Source organism: Aythya ferina, assembly GCF_964211825.1.
Source record: "Aythya ferina genome assembly, chromosome: 11".
Taxonomy (NCBI): Eukaryota; Metazoa; Chordata; class Aves; order Anseriformes; family Anatidae; genus Aythya; species Aythya ferina.
Window position 1 is genome coordinate 17093409 of NC_140307.1, and position 21099 is coordinate 17114507.

Here is a 21099-nt window from a genome sequence, read left to right on the forward strand (position 1 = left end):
GAAACATGATAAAGGTAACTTGAAAAGTGTGGTTAACTAATGAAAGCATTAGCAAGCACAAAAAGTGACCATATGGAATAATTTACCTAGAACTTCTAAAGATCTCTCTTTTCCACAGCATCCTGTTGTCTTTTACATAACTGCACAGTGAAAAAGTGAATAAATACAGAAAGTGAATAAATACAGGAAGAGATAAGAATCTGCCTAGCCCCGTTACGTCAGAAAGCAGTGGAAAGCATGATGCCCTATGCCACTGTGTATTCTGGTAGCCAATCTGCATTTCACAGTTCAGGACAAATTATTTTCTTCCATCAAGAAATGTAAACAGAAGAGAAATTACATAAAGTTAGCAGCTTTCTGAATAGAAAATTTGAGTGGAAGGGTACATCTAAAGACATTGGAAATTACTTAGAAAAGTGTTAGCTCCTGAAGTACTCAGATTGACTTCCAACTTTATAACCAAGGGAAGAGATGCTGAGTTGCACTGAAGTACATGAGAAAGTCTGAGACTGGTTTCCTCACAGGTGCTCAGTGTCTGGGGTTCGTTCTCATAGGGCTCCAAATATTTAACCTTTAGGCTGTAATACATAGCTCACACTTTGACTTCCTTCCTAAGTTTGTTTATGTATGTATGTATGTATTTATTTATTTAATGGCATGTATAAAAATCCAAATGTACTCTTTCTATGTACTTCTTTATGTATTGTTATTTCATCTGTTCTTGGTCAAGGACCAAGATGAAATTCAGATTGTGAGTATGAGCACGCATGAAATTCAGATTGTGTGAGTATGAGCATGCTTCTTTCCAAAGGGCAGCAATAGCAAGGAGGTAGTAGAGGGGAAACTAGGGGAGAATCTGTTGCTCTCTTTCTTTCCTGTCTGGCCAGTGCAACCCAGAAACCAGGTAAGTGGATGTGTGATCCTCCATGGGGGTAAAATACTCCCTTTGCGGTTTAGCAGCAGTATTTCCTGAACCAGTGAGGCAGGGCAGGGCAGGGGGTGGCATTTTTCTACATTTGTCCTCCGTTTGCAATTTGCCCTCCATTTATCTTCAAGGAAAATAAATTCTTTTTACAGCCTAAATTTCCTGCCTGTTCTTGGAGCAGCAAGAGACTCCTCTTTAATTTCAAGTGTTGAACTAAAAAGAAACTTTTTTTTTTTTTTATCAAGAAATCCTTGGCCTCATACAAGAAGTGTTGAGTGAATTTTTATGTTCAGTGTCTCTCAGTAGTTCAGGCTGAAGGACAGCAGTCATTTCTTCTGTCCTTAAAATATGTGAGTAATAAATTCAGAAGCTAATGCTTCCTGGAAACAGTGAGATGAGAGGATTTTTGGAAATGCGTATATGACGGTTTGAAATGGCACCATCTTTATGCGTAAGTCTACCTAGCATGTAAGACTATGTGAAACTTTTGTTCTTTTTTTAAGTAGCCTCAGGTAGGTTCAGCCTTTTTTCTCTGCTGTTAAATTCTTACATTGAACATTTACAATTATAACAGGGCTTGCACTTTCTGCTTAATTTCCTTTCCCTGTTAGTAATTTCAGGAATCTGATGTCTGGCCAAAGCAAATTAACCTGTGGGTTCTGCTGTGACATCAGTTCTTTTCAACCTTTATCTTCTTTTTAGGTAGTTCATTGGTTTACCTGCTGAATACAAATGAATATTGCAGTCAGCCCTCTGTTGCCTCCCCAGTTCAGCAGTATTGGTGTTTCCCCTGTAGTGACATGCGGATTAATGTTTTTCATTCTTGCATGTTAATACTTTGAAATACACAGAAATTTTCAGTATCTTGTTATAGAATATTTTAGCTTGAAAGATATATATATGGGTATACTTCATGTGGTCTTGATTTAAATGTTTGTGAGTTAATTTCTACAAACAATAAAGCTGTAAGAAGTAGAAAGGAAATCCAAATACATGAAAATAACAAAAATGTTGTTTTTCATATTTTCTTTTATTATTACTTTAATACTAGGAATTTGGTCAGCTTTGTAAGCATATACAACCTTAGGAGAAGGAAGTGTCAGTGAAGGGTTTTGCCTGAGCATACTGTTCATAAATTCAAGTGGAGATATGGGAAGGCTGAGAGACCTGGAATGGAAATTGCTTGCTTTTGATAAGTTTAACAAACTTGTGCTTGTTTGGGATTTAGGTGTCTCAGGAGGCAACCAGTAAGCAGCCTTCACAAACTGATTGATATTTACAAGCTCAGGTAATCTTTTTCACAGAGGAAAGTCCCTATTTTTAATGAAACCATATATTCAAAGATCAGTCGTGTATTTTGCTTTTCTGTGTTTTCATTTCTAGGAGTATGTGGTAGGAACCTTTCTCAAAATATTCTGATGCTTTTCTCCATAAAAATAGGAAAATGATTTGGGAATTTTGATTTAAACAAACTGCCTAAAATAATTACAGTATAATTTTGATATGCTTGTATGTTTTTAAGTAAAAGGAGGATGCTTTTGTGTTGAAAATAATTAGATGTTTTAGTGCTTCCACTTTATAATAATAAAGTATTTTGGTTTTGCAGAACTTAGTACCTGAAGTAGCTCTTCAATCATAAACAGACTTGTATAGAATTGATAGTGATTACTGAGGTTTTCATAGAAATTTTGATCTTGGTTGCAACAGAACAAGTTCATTGCAGTGTTAAGTTTCCCATTACTTTGTGCTGCAAAGAAAGGTTGTGGTTGTGAGTATGCACCATTCTATCCAGTTCGGTTGATAAAATCATGGCAGTGTAGTAGCAGGTATGGACAGATCTCTTTTATTTAATATGGAGAGCAGAATACCAGCTTCTGGATTCCAGGGAATTCTGCCTGCATGGTTTTGTAGGGGGAAAGATTAAATCAGTATGGAAAGAATCAGTTATGTGAATTGTTAAAAGGGAATGCAGTACGTTTTTCTGTGCCTCAGAAACTCATTCCAATAATGGTTATTTAGACTTCATCAATGTTTACAGACAATGTGCTGCTTTCTAGAATGATCAGCAAAGAGAAGACTAAAATCACAGTTACTGCTAGGTTTTGAAATTTGGTTTTCTACCTACCATTTAAAAAAAAAAAAAAGAGAAAGGGAAGAATGGTGGTTTTGTGCCAAAACCATGTGCTTACTTAGTTCACTTTGTGAAGAACTGAGGAAAAAGGCAAAACTTTGTTTTATAGAAACAAGTCAATCGGCATGAAAAAGCTTTCATTGCTGGAATTTTTATAACAAGCTACAACATCTGAAATGGTAGTGGTTTTTTTTTGTTCTTTTTTGTTGTTTCTTTTTAAAAGCTTTTTCAAGGAACTAACCTACTTTAAAGTACTGCAGTTGGAGTTCTCCTGATGAAAGTGTTTTTGAACTCTGGTTAGTTGGCAGTTTGTTTATTTCCATTTTTCCTTTTGTGGTACATATATGTATTTCAAAAAAACACGGAGGGACAGGTTGGTTTCCTGACAGGGGCTTGATGGAAAATTTCCTTAAGTTTATTTGCCTTTACGTTTTCAGTCCAGAGAGTTTGCCACAGGCAACTGGTGTACATGGGATCTGTAATGGCAGCTCTACATCTAGCTGTCAGCAAAGCAGCACAGACTGCAAACCTTCATCTCCCTTTGAAAGTGGGAAAAATGCTTCCTTCGTTTAGGTTTTGAAGGGAAGCATTGTATTCATGAGATCAGCATAGCAGTAGAGGGTTCTTGACGGTTTATATACCATTAAGGTTGTGGTGCCAGGCTTTCAAACCCTGCAGGTCTGGTTGTCGGCTGCTGTTGTTACAGCTCCTCTGTCTGTGGCTGCGGTACCTTCCTGTGCTCATCCCCAGCATTCAGAGGAGCCATTCGTGAGCTCTGTGCTGCATCTTTTTCACTCTGCCTTTCTAAGTCTCTTAAGTTGGTACTATTCCCTTGAGAGGAGTCAGCTGAAGGGGATTGTTTATGTACATCTTTTCTCCTGCCATCTATGATTTTCTTCATAGATGACAGTAGTAGTCTGCAGAAGGAGGGGACAGAGAGGGAGAAGGCAGTGACAGTGACTTCTTGTTAATACAAAGCTTACCAAATTACAAAAGAAATCTAATTCTTAGTAATGTTGTGCTTCTCAATTTCACCAAAATCTTTGCTTGCCACCCACCTTCTAAAGTCTTGAGACATTTAAAGTACCTGTATGCTGAGTTCATGTGGTTTACTCTCTGACATACGAGACCAGGTTATTCACAGGTCATATTTTTGAGATTTCCCCTGCAACCATAAGGATGAGAAATATTACATTTACGTGAAAGGTGAGAATCTAATGCGACTTCTTGACTTGAGGAGCTGGAACTTTCAGAAAACCATAACTTTTCACATTCCCATGATAAAATACATAAATTGGCAACAGTAAAGTTGGAAGAAATTAAAAAGTAGAATAGGAAAGGGAATAGAGGACTTGGAGGGTCCCACATATGTTGTAAACAGTTCTCTCCAGTTGTTCAATGTGTGTACTTAGACTGTTGGGGTTCAGAAGTTCTTTATTTTTGTATTGCTTAGTTTAACAGAACAAAACGTCTATTGCGTAGAGATTACAATCAAACGTACTTGGCTTAGGGAAGCCCTCCAACTTTTATAGCTCTGTTTGCAATTTTACTCATTTCCGAGACAAACATTCGCTGGTCTGCTTGGGAGATTCAATAATTCAGCTTTGTATCATGCTTTCAATGCTGCTTTATTCTTTACTTAAAAGTAGCTCTTACTCATCTTCTAGTACCAAATACCGTTTTCAAGGGCGCTCAGTTCTGATGGCTTAGTCAAAGCACTTTCTTTTGTTCAACTATGGTACGAAGAAGAAAGATTGCATCAATATCCTGCTCCAAAATCATCCTAAAGGATGGGGGCCCATTTCAGGAAGCAGTCGTCAGTTTTGAGAGTGAGTGGACGCTTTGGGTCCCTGCGGGCCAGCAGTGGGAGCCGGAGGATTCGACTGCGTGCCCGGCAGGACTGGGCCGTTCAGGGTGTGGGATTGCGTTGCTCTAGGGCTGACCATAAAGCCAGAGGCTACTTCCTGACGAGGTTTTAATTTATGATTTATTACAGACTTCTTTGGCAAAAGGAGGTGCTGTACCTTTAAGTAGCACATGCTGTCTAACCATCAACAGGCATCTTTTGCAAGCTGCTTTAGCCTGTTTCTCCAATCATGCCTGCCTAAGTCAATAACGCACTGCCAAACCTCCTCGTGCATTAAAGGTTACCTTTTAGCTTGTTCCATGAATCAGAGCAGATGCATAACTTGGCAGTGACCATTTCTGTCCCTCCCCTTCTTTGCTTTATACTGCCTGCAGCCCCCCAGCTCCTTGCGGGCTCAGCCCCCTCCCCCAGCAGGGAGAAGTCATTACATGAAGAGATCAACTTACCAGTTGTCTTCAGAGCAGTGGCTGAGCGCAGAGCTCCTGGTCGTACAGTGAGTGCGAGAGAAAGGGGGAGAGGGAGAAGGAGTCGTACCTAGAAGAACTGAAGGCTGTGTTACTGAGACACAAGTGCATCTGCTAGCTGTTAGTACTTGGCAGAGGGTTTTCTCCTCCAGGGTAGCTCTAACTTTGGGTAATAATGTTTGTCAGCTACCTGATACTAACGTTGCTCTACTTTCAAACAGCAGTGTTAGCAAGACCTGGGGGAGAGGTAAGCAAAGTATGTCAAAAATTACCGTCTCGACAGAGTTTTCTTCCTATCTATTCAAATAGGTTGTGAATTATTTTTATGTTGGTAGAGACTTCAGAGTTGCATTGTTTCCTTGATGTGTAAAAGAACTGTTTGTTTGTTTGTGGTGTCTTGTGTTTGTTTGGTTGGTTTTTAAGCCTGTAGGTACTAAGGGGGTACTAATTTGAAAGCTAGATTCTTTTAATTTGATATATAACGTTTTCTGTGAGATGACTGTAATGTGTGAATTTTTCTTTACTAACAGAGAAATAGGATACTCTTTGCAGCAGTAGATGGTAGTGTTAAATTCACATTTTCTACAAAAAAAAAAAAGCATGATTAAAAAATTTTTTACCTTGGGGATGTGAGTATGTAAAATGTGCACGTTGCATTATTTTAGTAACACTCTTTTGTGCAATACTCAGTATGTATATTGTATTGTTGTTTTAGCAGGGCATGAAGAACACTTTTTTTTCTTTATGTTTGCCATATCCTTAAAGACAGACTTTGTGCATTATTTGTACGAGAAATCTTAAGTAATGGAATTGAACAGCTCTTGCTACACCTTTAAAAGTTGCTACTTGATTTAAAAGAACAGTTTTCCAGATTTTTGTTCTGATCAGAGCAGGCTTTTTTTCAACAGGTTCTTATTTCATACCAAAGCAGAAAAATTCATCTAGTCATTTGTCATTTAGGAAATAATTCATCAAGCATACTACTATCAGATATGAAATATTCCATCTAATGAAGTTAGTGGCAGAAAACACTTCTAGTACCTTTGATATTCATTCTCCCTCACACTTCCAACTGAAATATTATGTATATTTATGCATTTTGAAGGAATAACTGGATAATTCTATTCCATAATATATCTTCCTTAAGTATATCAACAGCATTACAAAGGAGCAAACTGCAAAGTAAATCTGAAAACAGTGATTTTGCTTTAGAGCTTTGTCTTTTGTTAGCCCTGTCTTTTGTTAGGCTACCTGTTTATGGTAGCTTAATAAAGACCAGAACAATTACTTTCCCTGGTAGAAGAAAGTGGAAGTGAACTGGAAAAAACATCTTGTCTGGCACCGCGTGGTTGACATTCTCTGTAGCTCATATGCCTGGACGTAAGCTGTATTTTGCTTTCAGGGTGTTCTAAAATGCAGAGTTGTAATGGTTGTGATTCAAGAAAAATGTCTCTTAAAGAAATCTTGTGCTGACTGTGATCTACTTAAAGGAGAGCAGGGAAATGTTTTCAACAGAGGCTCAGGGTCTTTAAAGTTGTTGATGATCAGAATGACTGGAAGCTGATCATTGCCCTCTAGTTGTCACTGAAGTTTTTAACTTCCTGGTTGATCCTGAGCACAGAAGATGACAGAAGGGCTCACCTTGTGTAGGCTGAGGGACCTTAAATTTTGTGGTGGCTCATATGGAAAATATTTGTCACTACTGCATGCACATGTGGTCTTCAGAGATCCATATAAAGAAAAAATCTACAGCAGCAGCAGCAGTGTTGCCTGCCAATTATCCTCGTTAGCAAGTAAAGTAAAAGCAATGCTGTGTTCTTACCTGGAAATGAATTTCTGCAGTAAAAGTGCAATGTGGAATGTTTTAGCGCTGTGATCCATATGCCAAGTAGTTTAAACTGTACTGTTCTTGTTAGAATTTCAGCTCATACAGCAGACAGAATAGAGAAATGACATACTACTTTATCTTAGATTGTAGGATTTACTAAAGGCAGTGAGAAATTTTCTTTTATTATGTTCATATGGCTAATTTTGAAAATTGCGCAATAAAAACTATTCTGTCTGCTTTTAATACAGTAATTCTTTGTCCTATATTGTAAGAGACCACCTGATAATCTTGTGCTTTTCCCTGCGTCAGCTGCAGAATCTTGGCTACATAAATATTATTTCTGTAGGAAATTACTCAATTAGGATTTTTCCCGTGCTGGAGAGGCAATGATCTGAGGAGAGGGAAAGTAAGCAAGAAGCCATTTTTAAAAGGAATATGTATTGTAGTTTTGTGATCCTTTGAAGTGTTCTATTTACTTCTTTGAATATTTTATTGGATTCATAGGTTTATGTTTTTAAAGTTCTCATAAAAGCGTCAGCTTGTGATAGATTATACAGTCATTGAGAAGCTGCTTTTCTTGCCAGCCCATTCTCTCCTTGCTATAATGCTGCAGAACATTAACCACTCTGGAAACAGAAAACTACAAAAATGAAGATATTAAGTTTTTACCCTAATGATTCTCAAAACTTGATCTAATGTTTGTATAATTCTGTTTGATTTTCTTTTGGTTTTGAGTTAAGGAATGGCTTAGTGTGAAGTCAGTGGAACTGCATTGCATCACTTTTCCGTTTAGGAGGGAAATACGGTTGTATAGCTTTACAACTTAGCCTGTGTTTGCACTGGCTGAGAGCAAAAATTTTTTATATGCTTTTTAGGAAATAAGCATGATTTGCTTCAGCCATAGCGGGAAGCTCCAGCTGCTATCTCCTTCTGTGGTCAACCTTGCTAAATGGTCGGAGTCCAGTCTCTTTCATCTCCCAGAAGATGCTCCTGAACATCCCAGAAGATGTTGTCTTCATCAACAGACTGTACATCTATCTCTTGGGTCTGAGAAAGAGCTAAGGCTTAGCTGGCATCGAACGCATAACCTGGGTGATAAGGCATTTCAAAGTAAAGATAAAGCAGGGCAAATGTGATACTATGCAGAATGTGTAAGGCCTAACTTTTAATTGCAAAACAGTACTTAATGAAGGTTTCCTCCTCCCCACTTCTTATCTGGTAGTTTTGAGTCATCTGGAGCATGAAGGTCATTGGTTTAGCTAGATTCATTGGATCTTACAAATCTTGGAGCAACTGGAGAGTCTTGCTGAGGAATAGCCAATCTGTGTATTCCTAGCATATTCTGTTTCTTAGCTCACACGTGAATGAGCAGTTACATCACACTTGGTTTAAATCATCATTCTTCACTCATTTCCTCAGAGATAGCCTTTTAAATCTTCTTTTCTAAGTATACTTGAATACTTACACTTGAAAATACCTGCATTTTGAGAAGAGAATTTAACTTTAGGTTTCAGTTATTACAGCTCAGTTCTCTTCCCACTGTAGTAGGGTTGTTGCTTTTATAAGCTTGTGCATGTTAGCCTTGAATTAGTACTATTATTTCAATAGGTGTTGGTGAAGCTATGCAAATCTACCGAAGTCACCTGCCTGGCCTCTTCAAGGTCCTCTTACCCAAAAACAAGGCCAAATTGTACATTACTGAGTTTTGTTCGTATTCTTTGCCAGAAGCCTTTAAAAAAAAAAAAAATCAGTTTATCTGACCAAGCTTGTGGATTATAAAAATAATGAAAAGGAAGCAGCCTCACATGTGAAGTAAGTGTTGATCTGTTTTTTAATCTGGCAAATAATCATAATCTGATCACAAAAATATATGACACATCAAGAGCTTTCAGTGAGTTTAAGTGAATAGTGCAGCATTTTACTTATCACAGATATGAAATCCTTCCCTTTGGAATTTGTGCATAGAGTGAAAAGATCAAGTTCTACCTGGTAAAATGCATAAGGGAGTCTGAGTAAGTTGAGTCTGAATCTTTGTATTCTTCAAAATCTGCTGGTTCTGATTAGCGTCCTATGGGTTGATACCTGAAGTAGTGTTGTTTTACACAATGTCCCAAGTTGCAAGACTAGGAATAAATACACAGAAATGCGAATGACTGTTCTCATGAGCTCATACCCATTTCGGCTTTGATGTGACTGTCCTCTCTGCATTATGCAGTTTGTTCAAAATCAGAGAACCAGCGTGAATTTGTCAACATTTTAAAGGAGCCTTCAGTTCTGAACAGGTTTAGGTATCACACTGCAGAAATTCAACCCATTGCAAGAAATGTCAGGACACTTAAGTAATCCAAAGGATTTTTAACTGAAAAGTTGGTTAAAGAGATGAATGACAAACTTCAGAAGATTCAATTCAGGCATTAATCTGAACTGTATGCACAAGCTACAATCCAGACTGCAACCAGTCTGTGCCCTTTCTGGCCAAAAGAAGATGTACTAATGACTTGCATGAAAATTATTAGTATTTTTTAAATTATATTTAAAGGTGAATTGATTTTTATTCTTTCCTAATAATAGGTAGATTGTTTTGGTTTCAGAAGAGACTAAAGAGAATTCTTATTAAGCCTGAACCAGTTCTCCCATTCCTAATTATTATATTTCCTACTTTGTTAAAGACTGGTGATCCTCGTTGTAAACTTGAAGTTATGATTTTTCTTTTAAAACTCTGTGTGTGTGCATGTGTATATATATGCATCTATACAATTCTGTGCTGTACTGGGCTCTGGAGGAAAAAAACAAACAAACAAACACACACACACACAAAAAAAAAAAAAAAAAAAAAAACACAAAACAAAACACCTTCATAGAGCATTGAAGAAAACACCTTCTGGGTACCTATGTGTAGCTGCATCTAGAACTCTTCCGTGAGTGACTGACCTGTTCCCGAGGTGGCCAGGGAGAAAAACACATCCCCGTTTTGTTACTTACTTTCCATGTAGCGGAGTACAGAGGGAGCTTTTCCTTGCTGGTGTCAGAAATACACTGTTAAGCAAGAAGGGGGAGGAAAAAAAAAGGCAACTTGAGGTCACGGCCCTTTTGACACTGCTTCCTGAATATTTTGTTCTTGCCAATGAAGAACTTGCTTTCTTCTCACTTGTTGGAGTAAAGTTTCTTACCTTACTTGGTGGAACCTTCTGCTGCATACGGCACAACCTCGTGCGTGTGTGGCAAAGGGTGTGTACTCCTGAAGGGGCATCGGGAGACCACTAATCAGTAAGTCAAACAAGAGCAAGCTGATGAATTTTTAGTGCATTTGTGGTTTTAAAGGTCACAGCAGTTGTCAATAAGAACAATTTTCAGATAGGCTTGAAAAATCAACCTTTCCAGATCCTCTGTGGTGGTGTATCTCAGCAGTGTCCAAAAGAAGCTCTCCATGGCCTGGAAACGAACGAGTTAACCTAGGTCTGCTCTGTCTCCAGGCTGCAGTTGCTGATCCAACATCATCAGTTACAGGCAGGGAACACATTAGAGGACCCAATAAAACAGGCTTTTCCATCTCTGACTTTCATTGGGCCAGCACGTAAGAAAGCAAACATAATTTCTCCCACTCACATGCTGACAAAAAACATTTCTCATCTTGGTACCTGAGTATTCCCAACTGCAAGCCAGGATTAATAGGGCTTCCATTGATTCTCCTGAGAAATTGATATGTCACTTTGACAACATTTTCCCATAAAAATCACCCATAGCCCCTCTGTTATGAAGCATGGGAATGTTAGAGAGCTTTTGTGGGTTGGTAACGAAGGGGGGATCGAACTCCTTGGATAGTTGTTTGTTACTTGGATTTACTTTAAAATTACACTATGCTGAGTTAGAAAAAACAGATGGTAATTTACATATGGCAGTAATTGCTGACATCACCAGTTTAACATCTGAAAGCGAGATGTTTTGTAGGTGAAAAATAATCCTGTCAAGTAAATATCCACAGACATAGCCAAATTATAGGAATATGCTCTGAGTATTGCTGTAGCTGTAAGTGCTACAGAACAAGTTTAATTGACCTCTGGCATACTTGAAAGTTAATTACATTGTGGCAACAGTGTCACTAAGTGTACTCTTTCACACTTGGTGATTATGGAGAAAAAATGCTCTTTCAGTTGTCTTCCCAAGATTCCTGTAGGACTTTTAGTTCTTCCTATATTGCACATCTTCACCTACTCCTGTGGGAAAGACGGGCTGAGATAGGAGCATCTGTAGGTACTGGCAGAGGTCTGTAAGGATACCTCCTTAGCAACTCGCAGCTCGTAGGCCTAGATCCACAGCCTTTTAAAAGTCTTTGAGCTCTGGTCCCAGATATATGGACTTTCCTGATTCATCTAAAAGACAGAGGGCTAGAGTAATTCCCACTTTAGTTCTTGCATCATGCTCGGTCCTACCACAGTTGAGCTAAATTAAGTAAGTCATTAGCAAATAAATGGTTACGTGTGACGGATGAGCTAATTTGTTTCTTACACAAGGTTTGTAGACTACTTTCTGGAAAGCTGTTCTAGAAACTTGCTGGAATTCTTATTAGACAGACATATTTTCAAGCATTTATCTTGAATATTATGCCTGGAAAAAATGTTTTGCCTAGGAACTCAGAGTCTACAAAACACTTCTTTTATCATAGCTTATTATCTGTATCAGTTCTGTTCATTTACTTACTTTAGATTTTTCTCATCACCTTTTACTTTTTAAAGTAATAATTCACTTAAAATTGAATGGTAATGAAAGTATTTTTATCACTGAAATATTTATTTATTTTTTCAGGCATAGCCAGTGTATTTTGAATTTCTTAGAATTTTTAAATTTGTTCCAAAAATGCTGACTGTATAAATGGAGCAATGAATTTAAGGGGCAGGTAATTTATGTTAGGATATACTGAAAGGTATTAAAAAAAAGTGTGTGTGTGTGTGGGGGGGGGAAATACAATCTAGCAAGGTAAAATAAGTCTTTGTAATTGCTTTTAGGCCATAACAGTTATTGTATAAATAGCTCTTTCTTCTAAAGAAGATTTCTTTGGTTTTCCCATCTCTTCTTGGTAACGTTGTAAGGCTCTGATTTCTTTTTTAAATGCTCTGATGTATAATAGGTGCACAGGAATGTGTTCCAAGACTCATAAAATTTTTAATTAAAAGAGTAGAAGGTCTTGTAAACTCCTGGCGGTTGCTTTTAAGTAGTATCACTTCTTAAAACACTTTTGTTTGTTTGTTTGTTTTTCAGCCTCTGAGTTTATCTTTGTTTGTGTACAGCACTGTTACATTTTGCATGTGGATGATGTACACATTTTAAGGAGACGAGTTTATTAATAGGTTTACCCAGCTTCTTACCATCATGACTCTTCTGGAAATGAGACCTGGCACACAGAAGAGGCTGTGCTAAGTAACTAAACAAACGCCCTGCTGTTAATGTCAAGACTGTAATTTTGCTACAAGCCTTCCTGCAGGTATACTGCTGCAGATAGATTGCTAGCAGTGCGCACAGAGCAGTGCTCAGAGCCTGAGTCAAGGGTTGGAGGGAATTATGCAGTGATCAGGAACCTAAAGCAAATTTTCACTGCTTGATTGAAAGACATGGGACAGAAAGGGCCTGGCATCTGTGACATATATCCCTATGCCTACGTGATCTATGGCTTGCTTGATTGTTCCTTGTATATCACTTTCTATCCATCACTGCCAAAAGGGCAAGAGCAGGGATCAAACATCATCCACTAGTGTGTTTAAGGACCCAAAGGCACCAACACAGCAATTATATCACTGGCAGCAGCTACATTGCTTCTGTTTAAAGACCCCTTCTAAATGAGATACATGAAAGTGGAGCATGAGAGATTATTAAATTAAAGGTTTGCCTGTGTATGTGATTGCCTGAAGCTGTCAGTCTGTTTCTTCATGGGTTACAAGTATTATTTTCCCAGAGTGTGGGTTGTGAGGAAGGTTTTATCAGGAGACAGAACTTTTTGACAAATTTCCACTCCCACTTGTTTGGCAGACACAGAGGAGTGAGGTGAATTTGGAGTCAATAAATTAATACTTCCACCCATAACTGCTTTTTGACTACAGCATAATGGTTGCTTCCATTTTTCATGTCATTTCTTCCCAAGATACTGGTGCGTAGGGATGTGGGGGAAGGAAAGCTTTAACATTTTGAACTTAAAGGTAAATCCTTTTGTTGTTAAGATATGTCAGTTAGAAACCACTTCTTCCACTGAAGGTGTAAAAGGTTTTTATAACTGTTTTCTGAAAAGATATTGACTAATTCGTAATTCATTGCAAATAAAGGATAATATAGCAGGAAAAAAGAAAGCAAGATTTGGTTCTTTGCTCTTTGAAATTTGAAATTATAGAAGCAATGGCAAAAACATGTGGAAATGCTGCATTTTAATCCCAAGCAGTTAATAGATTTAACAGAAGAATTTACCCCCTCTAAGGATCTAATTTTTCTCTGTAATTTAAATTGTATATTTTTCTTTTACTCCTTGTGTGATGCCATGATGCCTGTACCCTGCCTCCTTTCCACCCCTCCAAAAAAAAAAAAAAAAAGAGGAAATACAGAAATACAGTCAAAGTTAAAGCTGTGAGGCATGAGGTGTTTTACAGGTTAGCAGTTACGATATCTTTTGCATTGCTTGTACTGTTTTAATGTAATAATTTCAGTATAATTTCAAAATGAGTAGCAATTAACTGCTGATGAGACAACAAAAACCTTTCATAAGCATTCAGTGTATCAAGGGTATTTTAACATCTGTACATGAATAGAGCATTTGAAACACGTGCTGGACTCTTGCTTGTAAGTACTTGAAAGCTGAGATTTATTTAGTGCTTGAATGAGCAGGTGATAGTGAAGTATTCTAGCCAGGGGCACCAACTGTTTTGATGTTAGCTATGAGCCAATATCCTCTAGAAAGCACAAGGACACAGAATAACTATATAAATGACATTTCTTACTTCCTCATTAAATGGATTTTTTTTTTTTCTGAAATACTAGAAATACATGTTTTAAGGCAGTCTGTTGAACTGAAAACAGTCTTAAATATTTGCTTGTATGTTTTGATACTGAGCATCTCAGGCAAGCATATTCTTGGTGTTGTGGATAAGTAATAAGGAGCATTGTAGCCCCATGCAGTTAAGGATAGTGGATACATACCCTGCTCGTCACAGAGGAGGTGACGGTAACATGTGGCTGCACCTCATCCTTCTGAAATTTTCAGGTATTCAGGGAATTCTTCAGTATTTCAATATTTTAACTGTTCAGCGTTGTCCTTTAGGCTGCCTGATAGAGACCACACTAAGCAATGGTAACAGAATCAGAATCACAGAATCACAGAATTTCTAGGTTGGAAGAGACCTCAAGATCATCGAGTCCAACATTCGTCAAGATGCTGGGTTATTGGTGATACAATGGCACTTGGAAGAATGATGCATTACCAGAGGAACCAGTAATTAAGAATGATCCACACAGTCAGGCTGGTCTGATGGAAATAAGAAGATACCTAATGCATGCAGCTGTCAGAGCATGACTATTGGGGATTATCTCTGGTAAGACCAAGATGGCAGAGACTGGTTGTGTCCAGTCGTTTCTTCCTGAGTGACTACCACTTCTAGTTATCAGATGAGAGCCAGAAATACCGAGTGGCAAGGAATAACACGATTCTTTATTCGTGATGATAGAAATCCATTCCTAGCCACATAAAAATGTCTAATAAATAAGCAAAGCAATGTGTAGTGTTCAAATAATAAGAATTTATTAAGAAAAGAACTGGAAGATTAGTGGTCTTACTTTTAGGTGTACTAACTTCACATAGCTGTGTCAATACACCGAGGCTTTAAAGGAGTATTTATCTGGGTGAGAATCAGCCAGAAATCTTATCAAATACTGTTCTGCTTTCTTCTTTGTTCTCACTCCTAACAAACTGTAAAAAGACCATACTATTTATTTAGTCTAAAGGTGATAATAAATGTCATTTGTTAAGCTGCATTTTCTTGTTGTTGTTTTATATGCTTGTTTTTGGCTTTAGTAGCTGATACATGAAGATGATATGCTAATTTTAATTTTATCAGTATAACTGCAGCACATTCTGCTTGTGAAAAAAGAACTATCTAATCCTATTACAGTTCTCCCAAAGGCAGTTTTAGGAAAGAAGAATCTGGAAATACATTTACAAGACAAGATACTGAAAAAGTAGGAGTTACTTGGAAAAATGTAATACTTTTTTCCATGTTGTCAGAAGTCAGCATTGTGATGCAGAGAAGTCCATTAGTTCATGGAAAGAATGGCAGTTGGTGTAGCTCCAGCCGTCCATGCAACCGTTCATTTTAGGAATTGATTGAGAGCAGATGAGATCAAAAGTTAACATCTGCAGCTGTTTTCTGCTGCTAAATAAGCACTAGAGAGCTGGTGAAGCCGTATTTTAGTGAAGGAGAAGCACTTCAGGACTCGCAGAGTGAATTTCATTGCTTACAGCGCTATTGCACTGCTTTTGCTCAAGTTTCAGGACTGGCTTTTTCTCTGTTAAAGAGAAAGCTGGGAGTATCTAGCAAGCAAGTTAAAATTAGTATAACTTTCACATTTCCCTTTAAAGGATAAGTTACTTCTTGGATAACAGACTAATGCTGCTATAAAATGCTATTATTTCTGTTTCGCCTCTGAAGAAAATTTCTACTTTGTCACAAACAACACAGCAAAAATTCCAAAAGTAAAAAGTGGACAATGACTGTTGCTTAAAACATTGTTTTCATTAAGAGGATTTGGCTATGAATCTGTAGGAGAGAAAGGAAAGGACATGAAAACCAATTAGCCTTGTGGAACCTATTAGGGAGACCTTGGTGGGCAGCAAAAGGGGAGGATCAACACTGTGAATGTTGAGGTGAAGGCTTGGCTCAGCTGAAGATGGTGAAAGCCAAATTTTCACTGATTTAAAGCTGTCATCATGAAGTTTCATTCTAAGTGACTCAGATTTTAGGAGAGATCCTGCCTGCCTTGATCAGATGCAAGTCTTCTTATACTCATTGTAAAAGTATACGTACAGCAGCTGAGTTGTAAATCCATTGGTTGAGAGGATCTGGAAATAAATGAGGTATCCTGCAACATTAAGAAGGAAAAAACATCTGGTGCGATGCATATTACTGCTAGCATCCAAAAAAAGAGCTAACTAAGCTTTGTGCAGCCATTTTAAGGTTTAGAATGGCGGTGCTAAAATTCAGGAGCAATGAAGTCCCTTTTTTATTCAAAGCACTACCCATAATAACTACTTGTTTTAACCTAACAAGTTTTGAAATGTTTGTCTAATTGTAAAATGCAGTCAAAAGGTGGAGACTGGTGACTGGCTGTGTGTAATCCAAGGAGAGTCCGGGCTTGTGCCTTGCATCAGTTAATGGTGCGCGGCTCTGCCTGGCCAGCAGCCTTCCACCAACTGGCTGGAGAATCAGGCTCCGTGTTTCAGTCATGAAACCAGTCTCCCAGAGAGTTCAGTTGTAAGCTGCATGAATATTTGATTAGTAATACTGCACGTGGGAAAAGTGCTATTTCAGCCTTGTTGTGCCTCCTTTTCCAGATGTTAAATGTTGTTATATAATTGAATTGCTGTATGTGCCATCACTGGTGGTTAGTGTAAATTTTCACGTCTTCTGTCCGTACTGATGAAGTCTTTGTGTCTGGCTTCAAAGGGCTTGTAAAAGCTGGGGCTCTCAGGCCAAGGCAAAGAGCAAAAGCAGTATTTGCCAGGTCTGCATTTACAAAAATTAAAAATACGTGATTATGTCCTAGCACTTTGTGGCATTACAGCAATTACCACAGTATTAGTCCTGTTTTCCTTTTTTGGAAATACCTTTTTCCTTTTTTTATTTTATTTTATATTTTATTTTATTTTATTTTATTTTATTTTATTTTATTTTATTTTATTTTATTTTATTTTATTTTTTAAATCTCTGTCCAAAGTGCAAAGCATCTGCATCTTAAAAGGAAAAGGTTCTGTGTCAGTGTTCTGAAGGCCTTGCAGTTAGGTAGCCAGAACAGTTAAACTACCGAAGATGAACATTTTTAATTTTCAGTATCAGCAGTGATTAAAAATGAAACAATATACCCCTGAAGTTTTGGTACCCTTTTACCAGAGACGTGCCCTATTCAGCAAAGTACTTGAACATGTTCCGGGCTTCAGGCATGTGGGAAGTTCCCTTGACAACGCATGCTTGAGCTTCTTGCCCAGGTAGGACCATAGCAAGTGTTGCTTTTTGCTGGAGATGATAGCAATTTCTACACAAAGTAATGCAGCCTTGTTTCAAGCTGTGTTAAGACCATGATGTTACTGGCAACTATGGAAAAGTTAGGAATGAAATTCCTAGGAGTGGGTAGGGCTTACAAGCATGATAGTGATGGATTTTCTATGTGTGTATTTCTTACACTGTGTCTTAAGATACAGATGTCGTGGTAAATGACATCTTCAGACATGTGAGGCTTTGGAAAAATGGTTTAGATAAAAAGTTCCTCCTGGTGCAGATATCAGGAAGATATTGGCTATCAGGATTTTATTTTATTTTTTGCAATTAAATAGTGCTGAGATGAATAATGAGGACTTTGTTAAGATAGACTTTATAGTAAGGTTTTAAGATAGTCATTGCATCTATTCTCCTTTTTTGTTGTTGTTGTTGTTGGTTAGTTGCTTTGCTATGTTTTTTTGTTTAAGTGAAAATAAAAGACAATTCTTTGTTTCCTCACCAAATAATACAAATAATAATAGAGTTTTGTCTCAAAGCTACTTGAAATTTTATATTTGGGAGAAAAATGATTCAATCAGAATTCAGTATTTCAGTATGAGTAATATCAACTGACCAAGTTCTAACTGAAGACAAGGTTAATTAGTTCTGTTTTGACAATTATTTATACATTGACTGTCAGCCCATGGTAGAAGCAAAACTGTTTGTCCATACGGAAATCAATGTTCTTTGGCTCCCCATCCAGTGTTAATTTCTGATAGTATAGATAATTTAAATCTAGCCCCCAAAAAGAAATAAACAGGAGAACATGTTTTTCGTGAATTTGTCTGGTAGCTTTCCTCAACTTCATAATCTTAGTATTATAAAATAACTGTTGCTGTTGTGAAATTACTCCTTTTATTCTTGTATTCCACCCACCACCTTCCCAGGGAGAGGGGAAGTTTGCAATGACTTGCTTTATGTCTATGAAAATATTAAGCCTTTGTCTTAGAGACCAGGGGATATCTCAGTAGCACGGTCAATATATTATTCACTCACTGAATTTTCAAACTTACAGATATGAAGATGTAGGTTTTTTTGTTTTGTTTTGTTTTATTAGATCAGAAGTGTTTGAATGGTAATTATCTGATGACTACAGACCTCTGAGAGCCCATTTCTTGGACACTTCAGAGGGTTGCAGTGATGATGTAAAAGGATTAAAAAGTCTTCTATAGCTGTGGTGAATTATTTTTTTAAGACTCAGATCTTCTGAGGACAAGTATCAAAATTCAGAGCTCTATTCAGCTAACAAGAATTTTACTTAGGCATTTATTTAATTTATACAGTTTACTTCCCTAAAAGTTTTGGATTCAGTTTTCCATTGTTAATGGTTTTATAGGCAAGGAGGCTAATTGCAGAGATATTCTCTTTGGTGCAATAAATACCAGTGTTTTTTTTCTTCCTGTGAAATTTGCTTAAAGCTTGAGTCAAAATTTTGCATTTTAATTTACTAATAGCGTGGTTTTCATTAGAAATCTATAGGATATGTAAATGAAAATTAAATGAAGCCTTTGTATTTTTTATACTTGGATGGGTGTTTTCTTCCTAGAATGTATTTGTCACACAGATGGATTACTACAGTGCTAAACTGAGAGATCCCTCTTAGCAGGAGGCATCATCCTCTGCAAAGTAAGGAGAGCCACAACCCTTACAGCTTTCTTGTATTGTTTTCATGTGGCTGTTGTGGTCAGGTGGCATACCTGATCCTATATTTCAAAACAGGTTCTTCAAATAAACATAAGTAATATGTTGGTCCTAGTAACATCACTCAAATGAAGTTCGGTGGGTGTTTTTTAGAGGTTCAGATAGTATTGAGAAGATTAAATGTAACTAGTTTTTGTACATGGTTATTAACCAGAACACATTCTGTTCTAATGGAAGCACTTTTATAAGTATGTATTGATAATATCTATTATATTTGTCAAATTTGGTAAAACTTAAGATATTTGTGTTCAGATTATTGATCTATTTCTACTTGTAAGTAGAATACTTAAAGTACTTGGAATGCACACAAGCAATTAAGCCCTAAAACTGTGAAGTAATGCCATGATATTTACATAGGCCTAGAAATTTTTCTCAACTAATTTATGTAAGGAATTTCATACTCATTTGATCCAAACAGATCATTTTTTGCTGGAGGTCTTTTGTTTGAATGGTTGCCGATGGAGATGTTTACTTACAGATATGCTTTCCTTATGTATTTTTCCATTTTGTGTAACTTTGTGTGTAAATAATGGTCTTCTGAGTTTGAAGACATTTAAACCATGAAGAATTATTGTAATTGTGATACAGTCATTCTAGAAAATGAGTAACAGCTCTTTTTCTATTGAAAATCTATCTTACCAATGTATTTAGATGTACATGTAAATGCTAGCATTTAGTGTTTTTGTGGTCTCTTTGCTTTTAATCAGAACATACCGTTCAGACAAAAAAGCTGTTTTCCACCCAATCTTCCATGAGTTGTTATTGATGAAGCATCCTCAATGTGCTGTTGGTATTTATTGTGTCCCTGACACCAGTGAATAGGAGCCTGCACTTCTGGTTTCAGTTGTATTTTATACCATCTTCTGGGTAGTAAAAGTAATGTAATATTGCATCTCACGTATACACGATTTTTGATGAACTACAGACTTGAGGTGCATTTACGTTATGTGTGGTTTGTATAAAAACCAAACTACAGAGAGCAGTTTGTGATAGTCACATCAAGAATTGTTGAATCTTATCAGACATATGAGCTGATTGCTTTAGAAGTTCAGTAGTTGTTTTTGTTTTTGTTTTTCTTTTTTTTCTTTTTTTTTTCTTGGATTGCTTTGGGTTTGGTTTGGTTTTGGCTTTTTAAAATTTTTTGTTTTTTGTTGTTGCTCTTTTTTCTTGGTTTGTTTTTCTTTTCTACCTCCATTCGGTGGAATGGTTACTACTCTAGGGATTCGTACATTTTTTTTCAGATAAAATATAAACTGTGGAAACCTTATAATTCATGGTCAATGGTCAAAATAAACTTCATGTCCTTGAAGCTCTAAAAAATGTAACTAAATTTTCTTCCTTTTACTTTTAAGTGTTTTTACTGTTTTGTCTAGACAAAAAGTAGAAGCATTAATGCTCATGTTGGAATGTAGGATTAAAATTATCCTTGTGGGTAAGCATGTCCAACTTTCTGTTGCAGGTCAACTTGTCTTATGGTGTTTCTTGTAAATCTGACAAGTTCCATCATAGTTCCTTTTTCTTGCTTTCTGTCCTTGGAGGTTATAGTCAGAGTAGTTGACAAGTTCACAGAAAATATCCAGCGTCATGAAAACCTGTCCAAGGACATTTGAGTTTTCCATTTAAAAATTGGAATAATTTTGGAAACAGCTTTAAAATAGAAAGTAGGCAAAAGGGCAAGTTTCTGATATATTTATCTTTTTATTTGGAATGTCATCAGAATTGTTTTGCAAGCTGTAGATTCCTCCTGACAATGCCTTAGGTTCTAGTTACCTGTTTCAGTTTTGATAGTGCAGTCTTCCCTGATGTAAGGGATCTTTCCCGTTACACTCCTCTATTGTCTAATTAGGTAGACACTTCAACTGAAGCTCTTCTGATGTTGTGAGAATCAGAACAGTTCACT

The 21099-nt window shown here is 37.0% G+C and overlaps 1 protein-coding gene across 5 annotated transcripts in view; it reads left to right on the forward strand.

Moving 5' to 3' along the window:
- Positions 1-21099, forward strand: part of THSD4 (thrombospondin type 1 domain containing 4) — a 288712-nt gene that overhangs the window by 170814 nt on the left and 96799 nt on the right. Inside the window, exon 1 of one of the 5 annotated variants that reach the window (XM_084532858.1) lies at positions 5398-5634. The exons of the other annotated variants lie outside the window; for them this stretch is intronic. Within the exon in view, the coding sequence (XP_084388984.1) occupies positions 5563-5634 (72 nt within the window). The 5' untranslated portion in view covers positions 5398-5562. Of the gene's footprint in view, positions 1-5397; positions 5635-21099 lie in introns of those variants that run through there. 5 annotated transcript variants of the gene reach the window in all.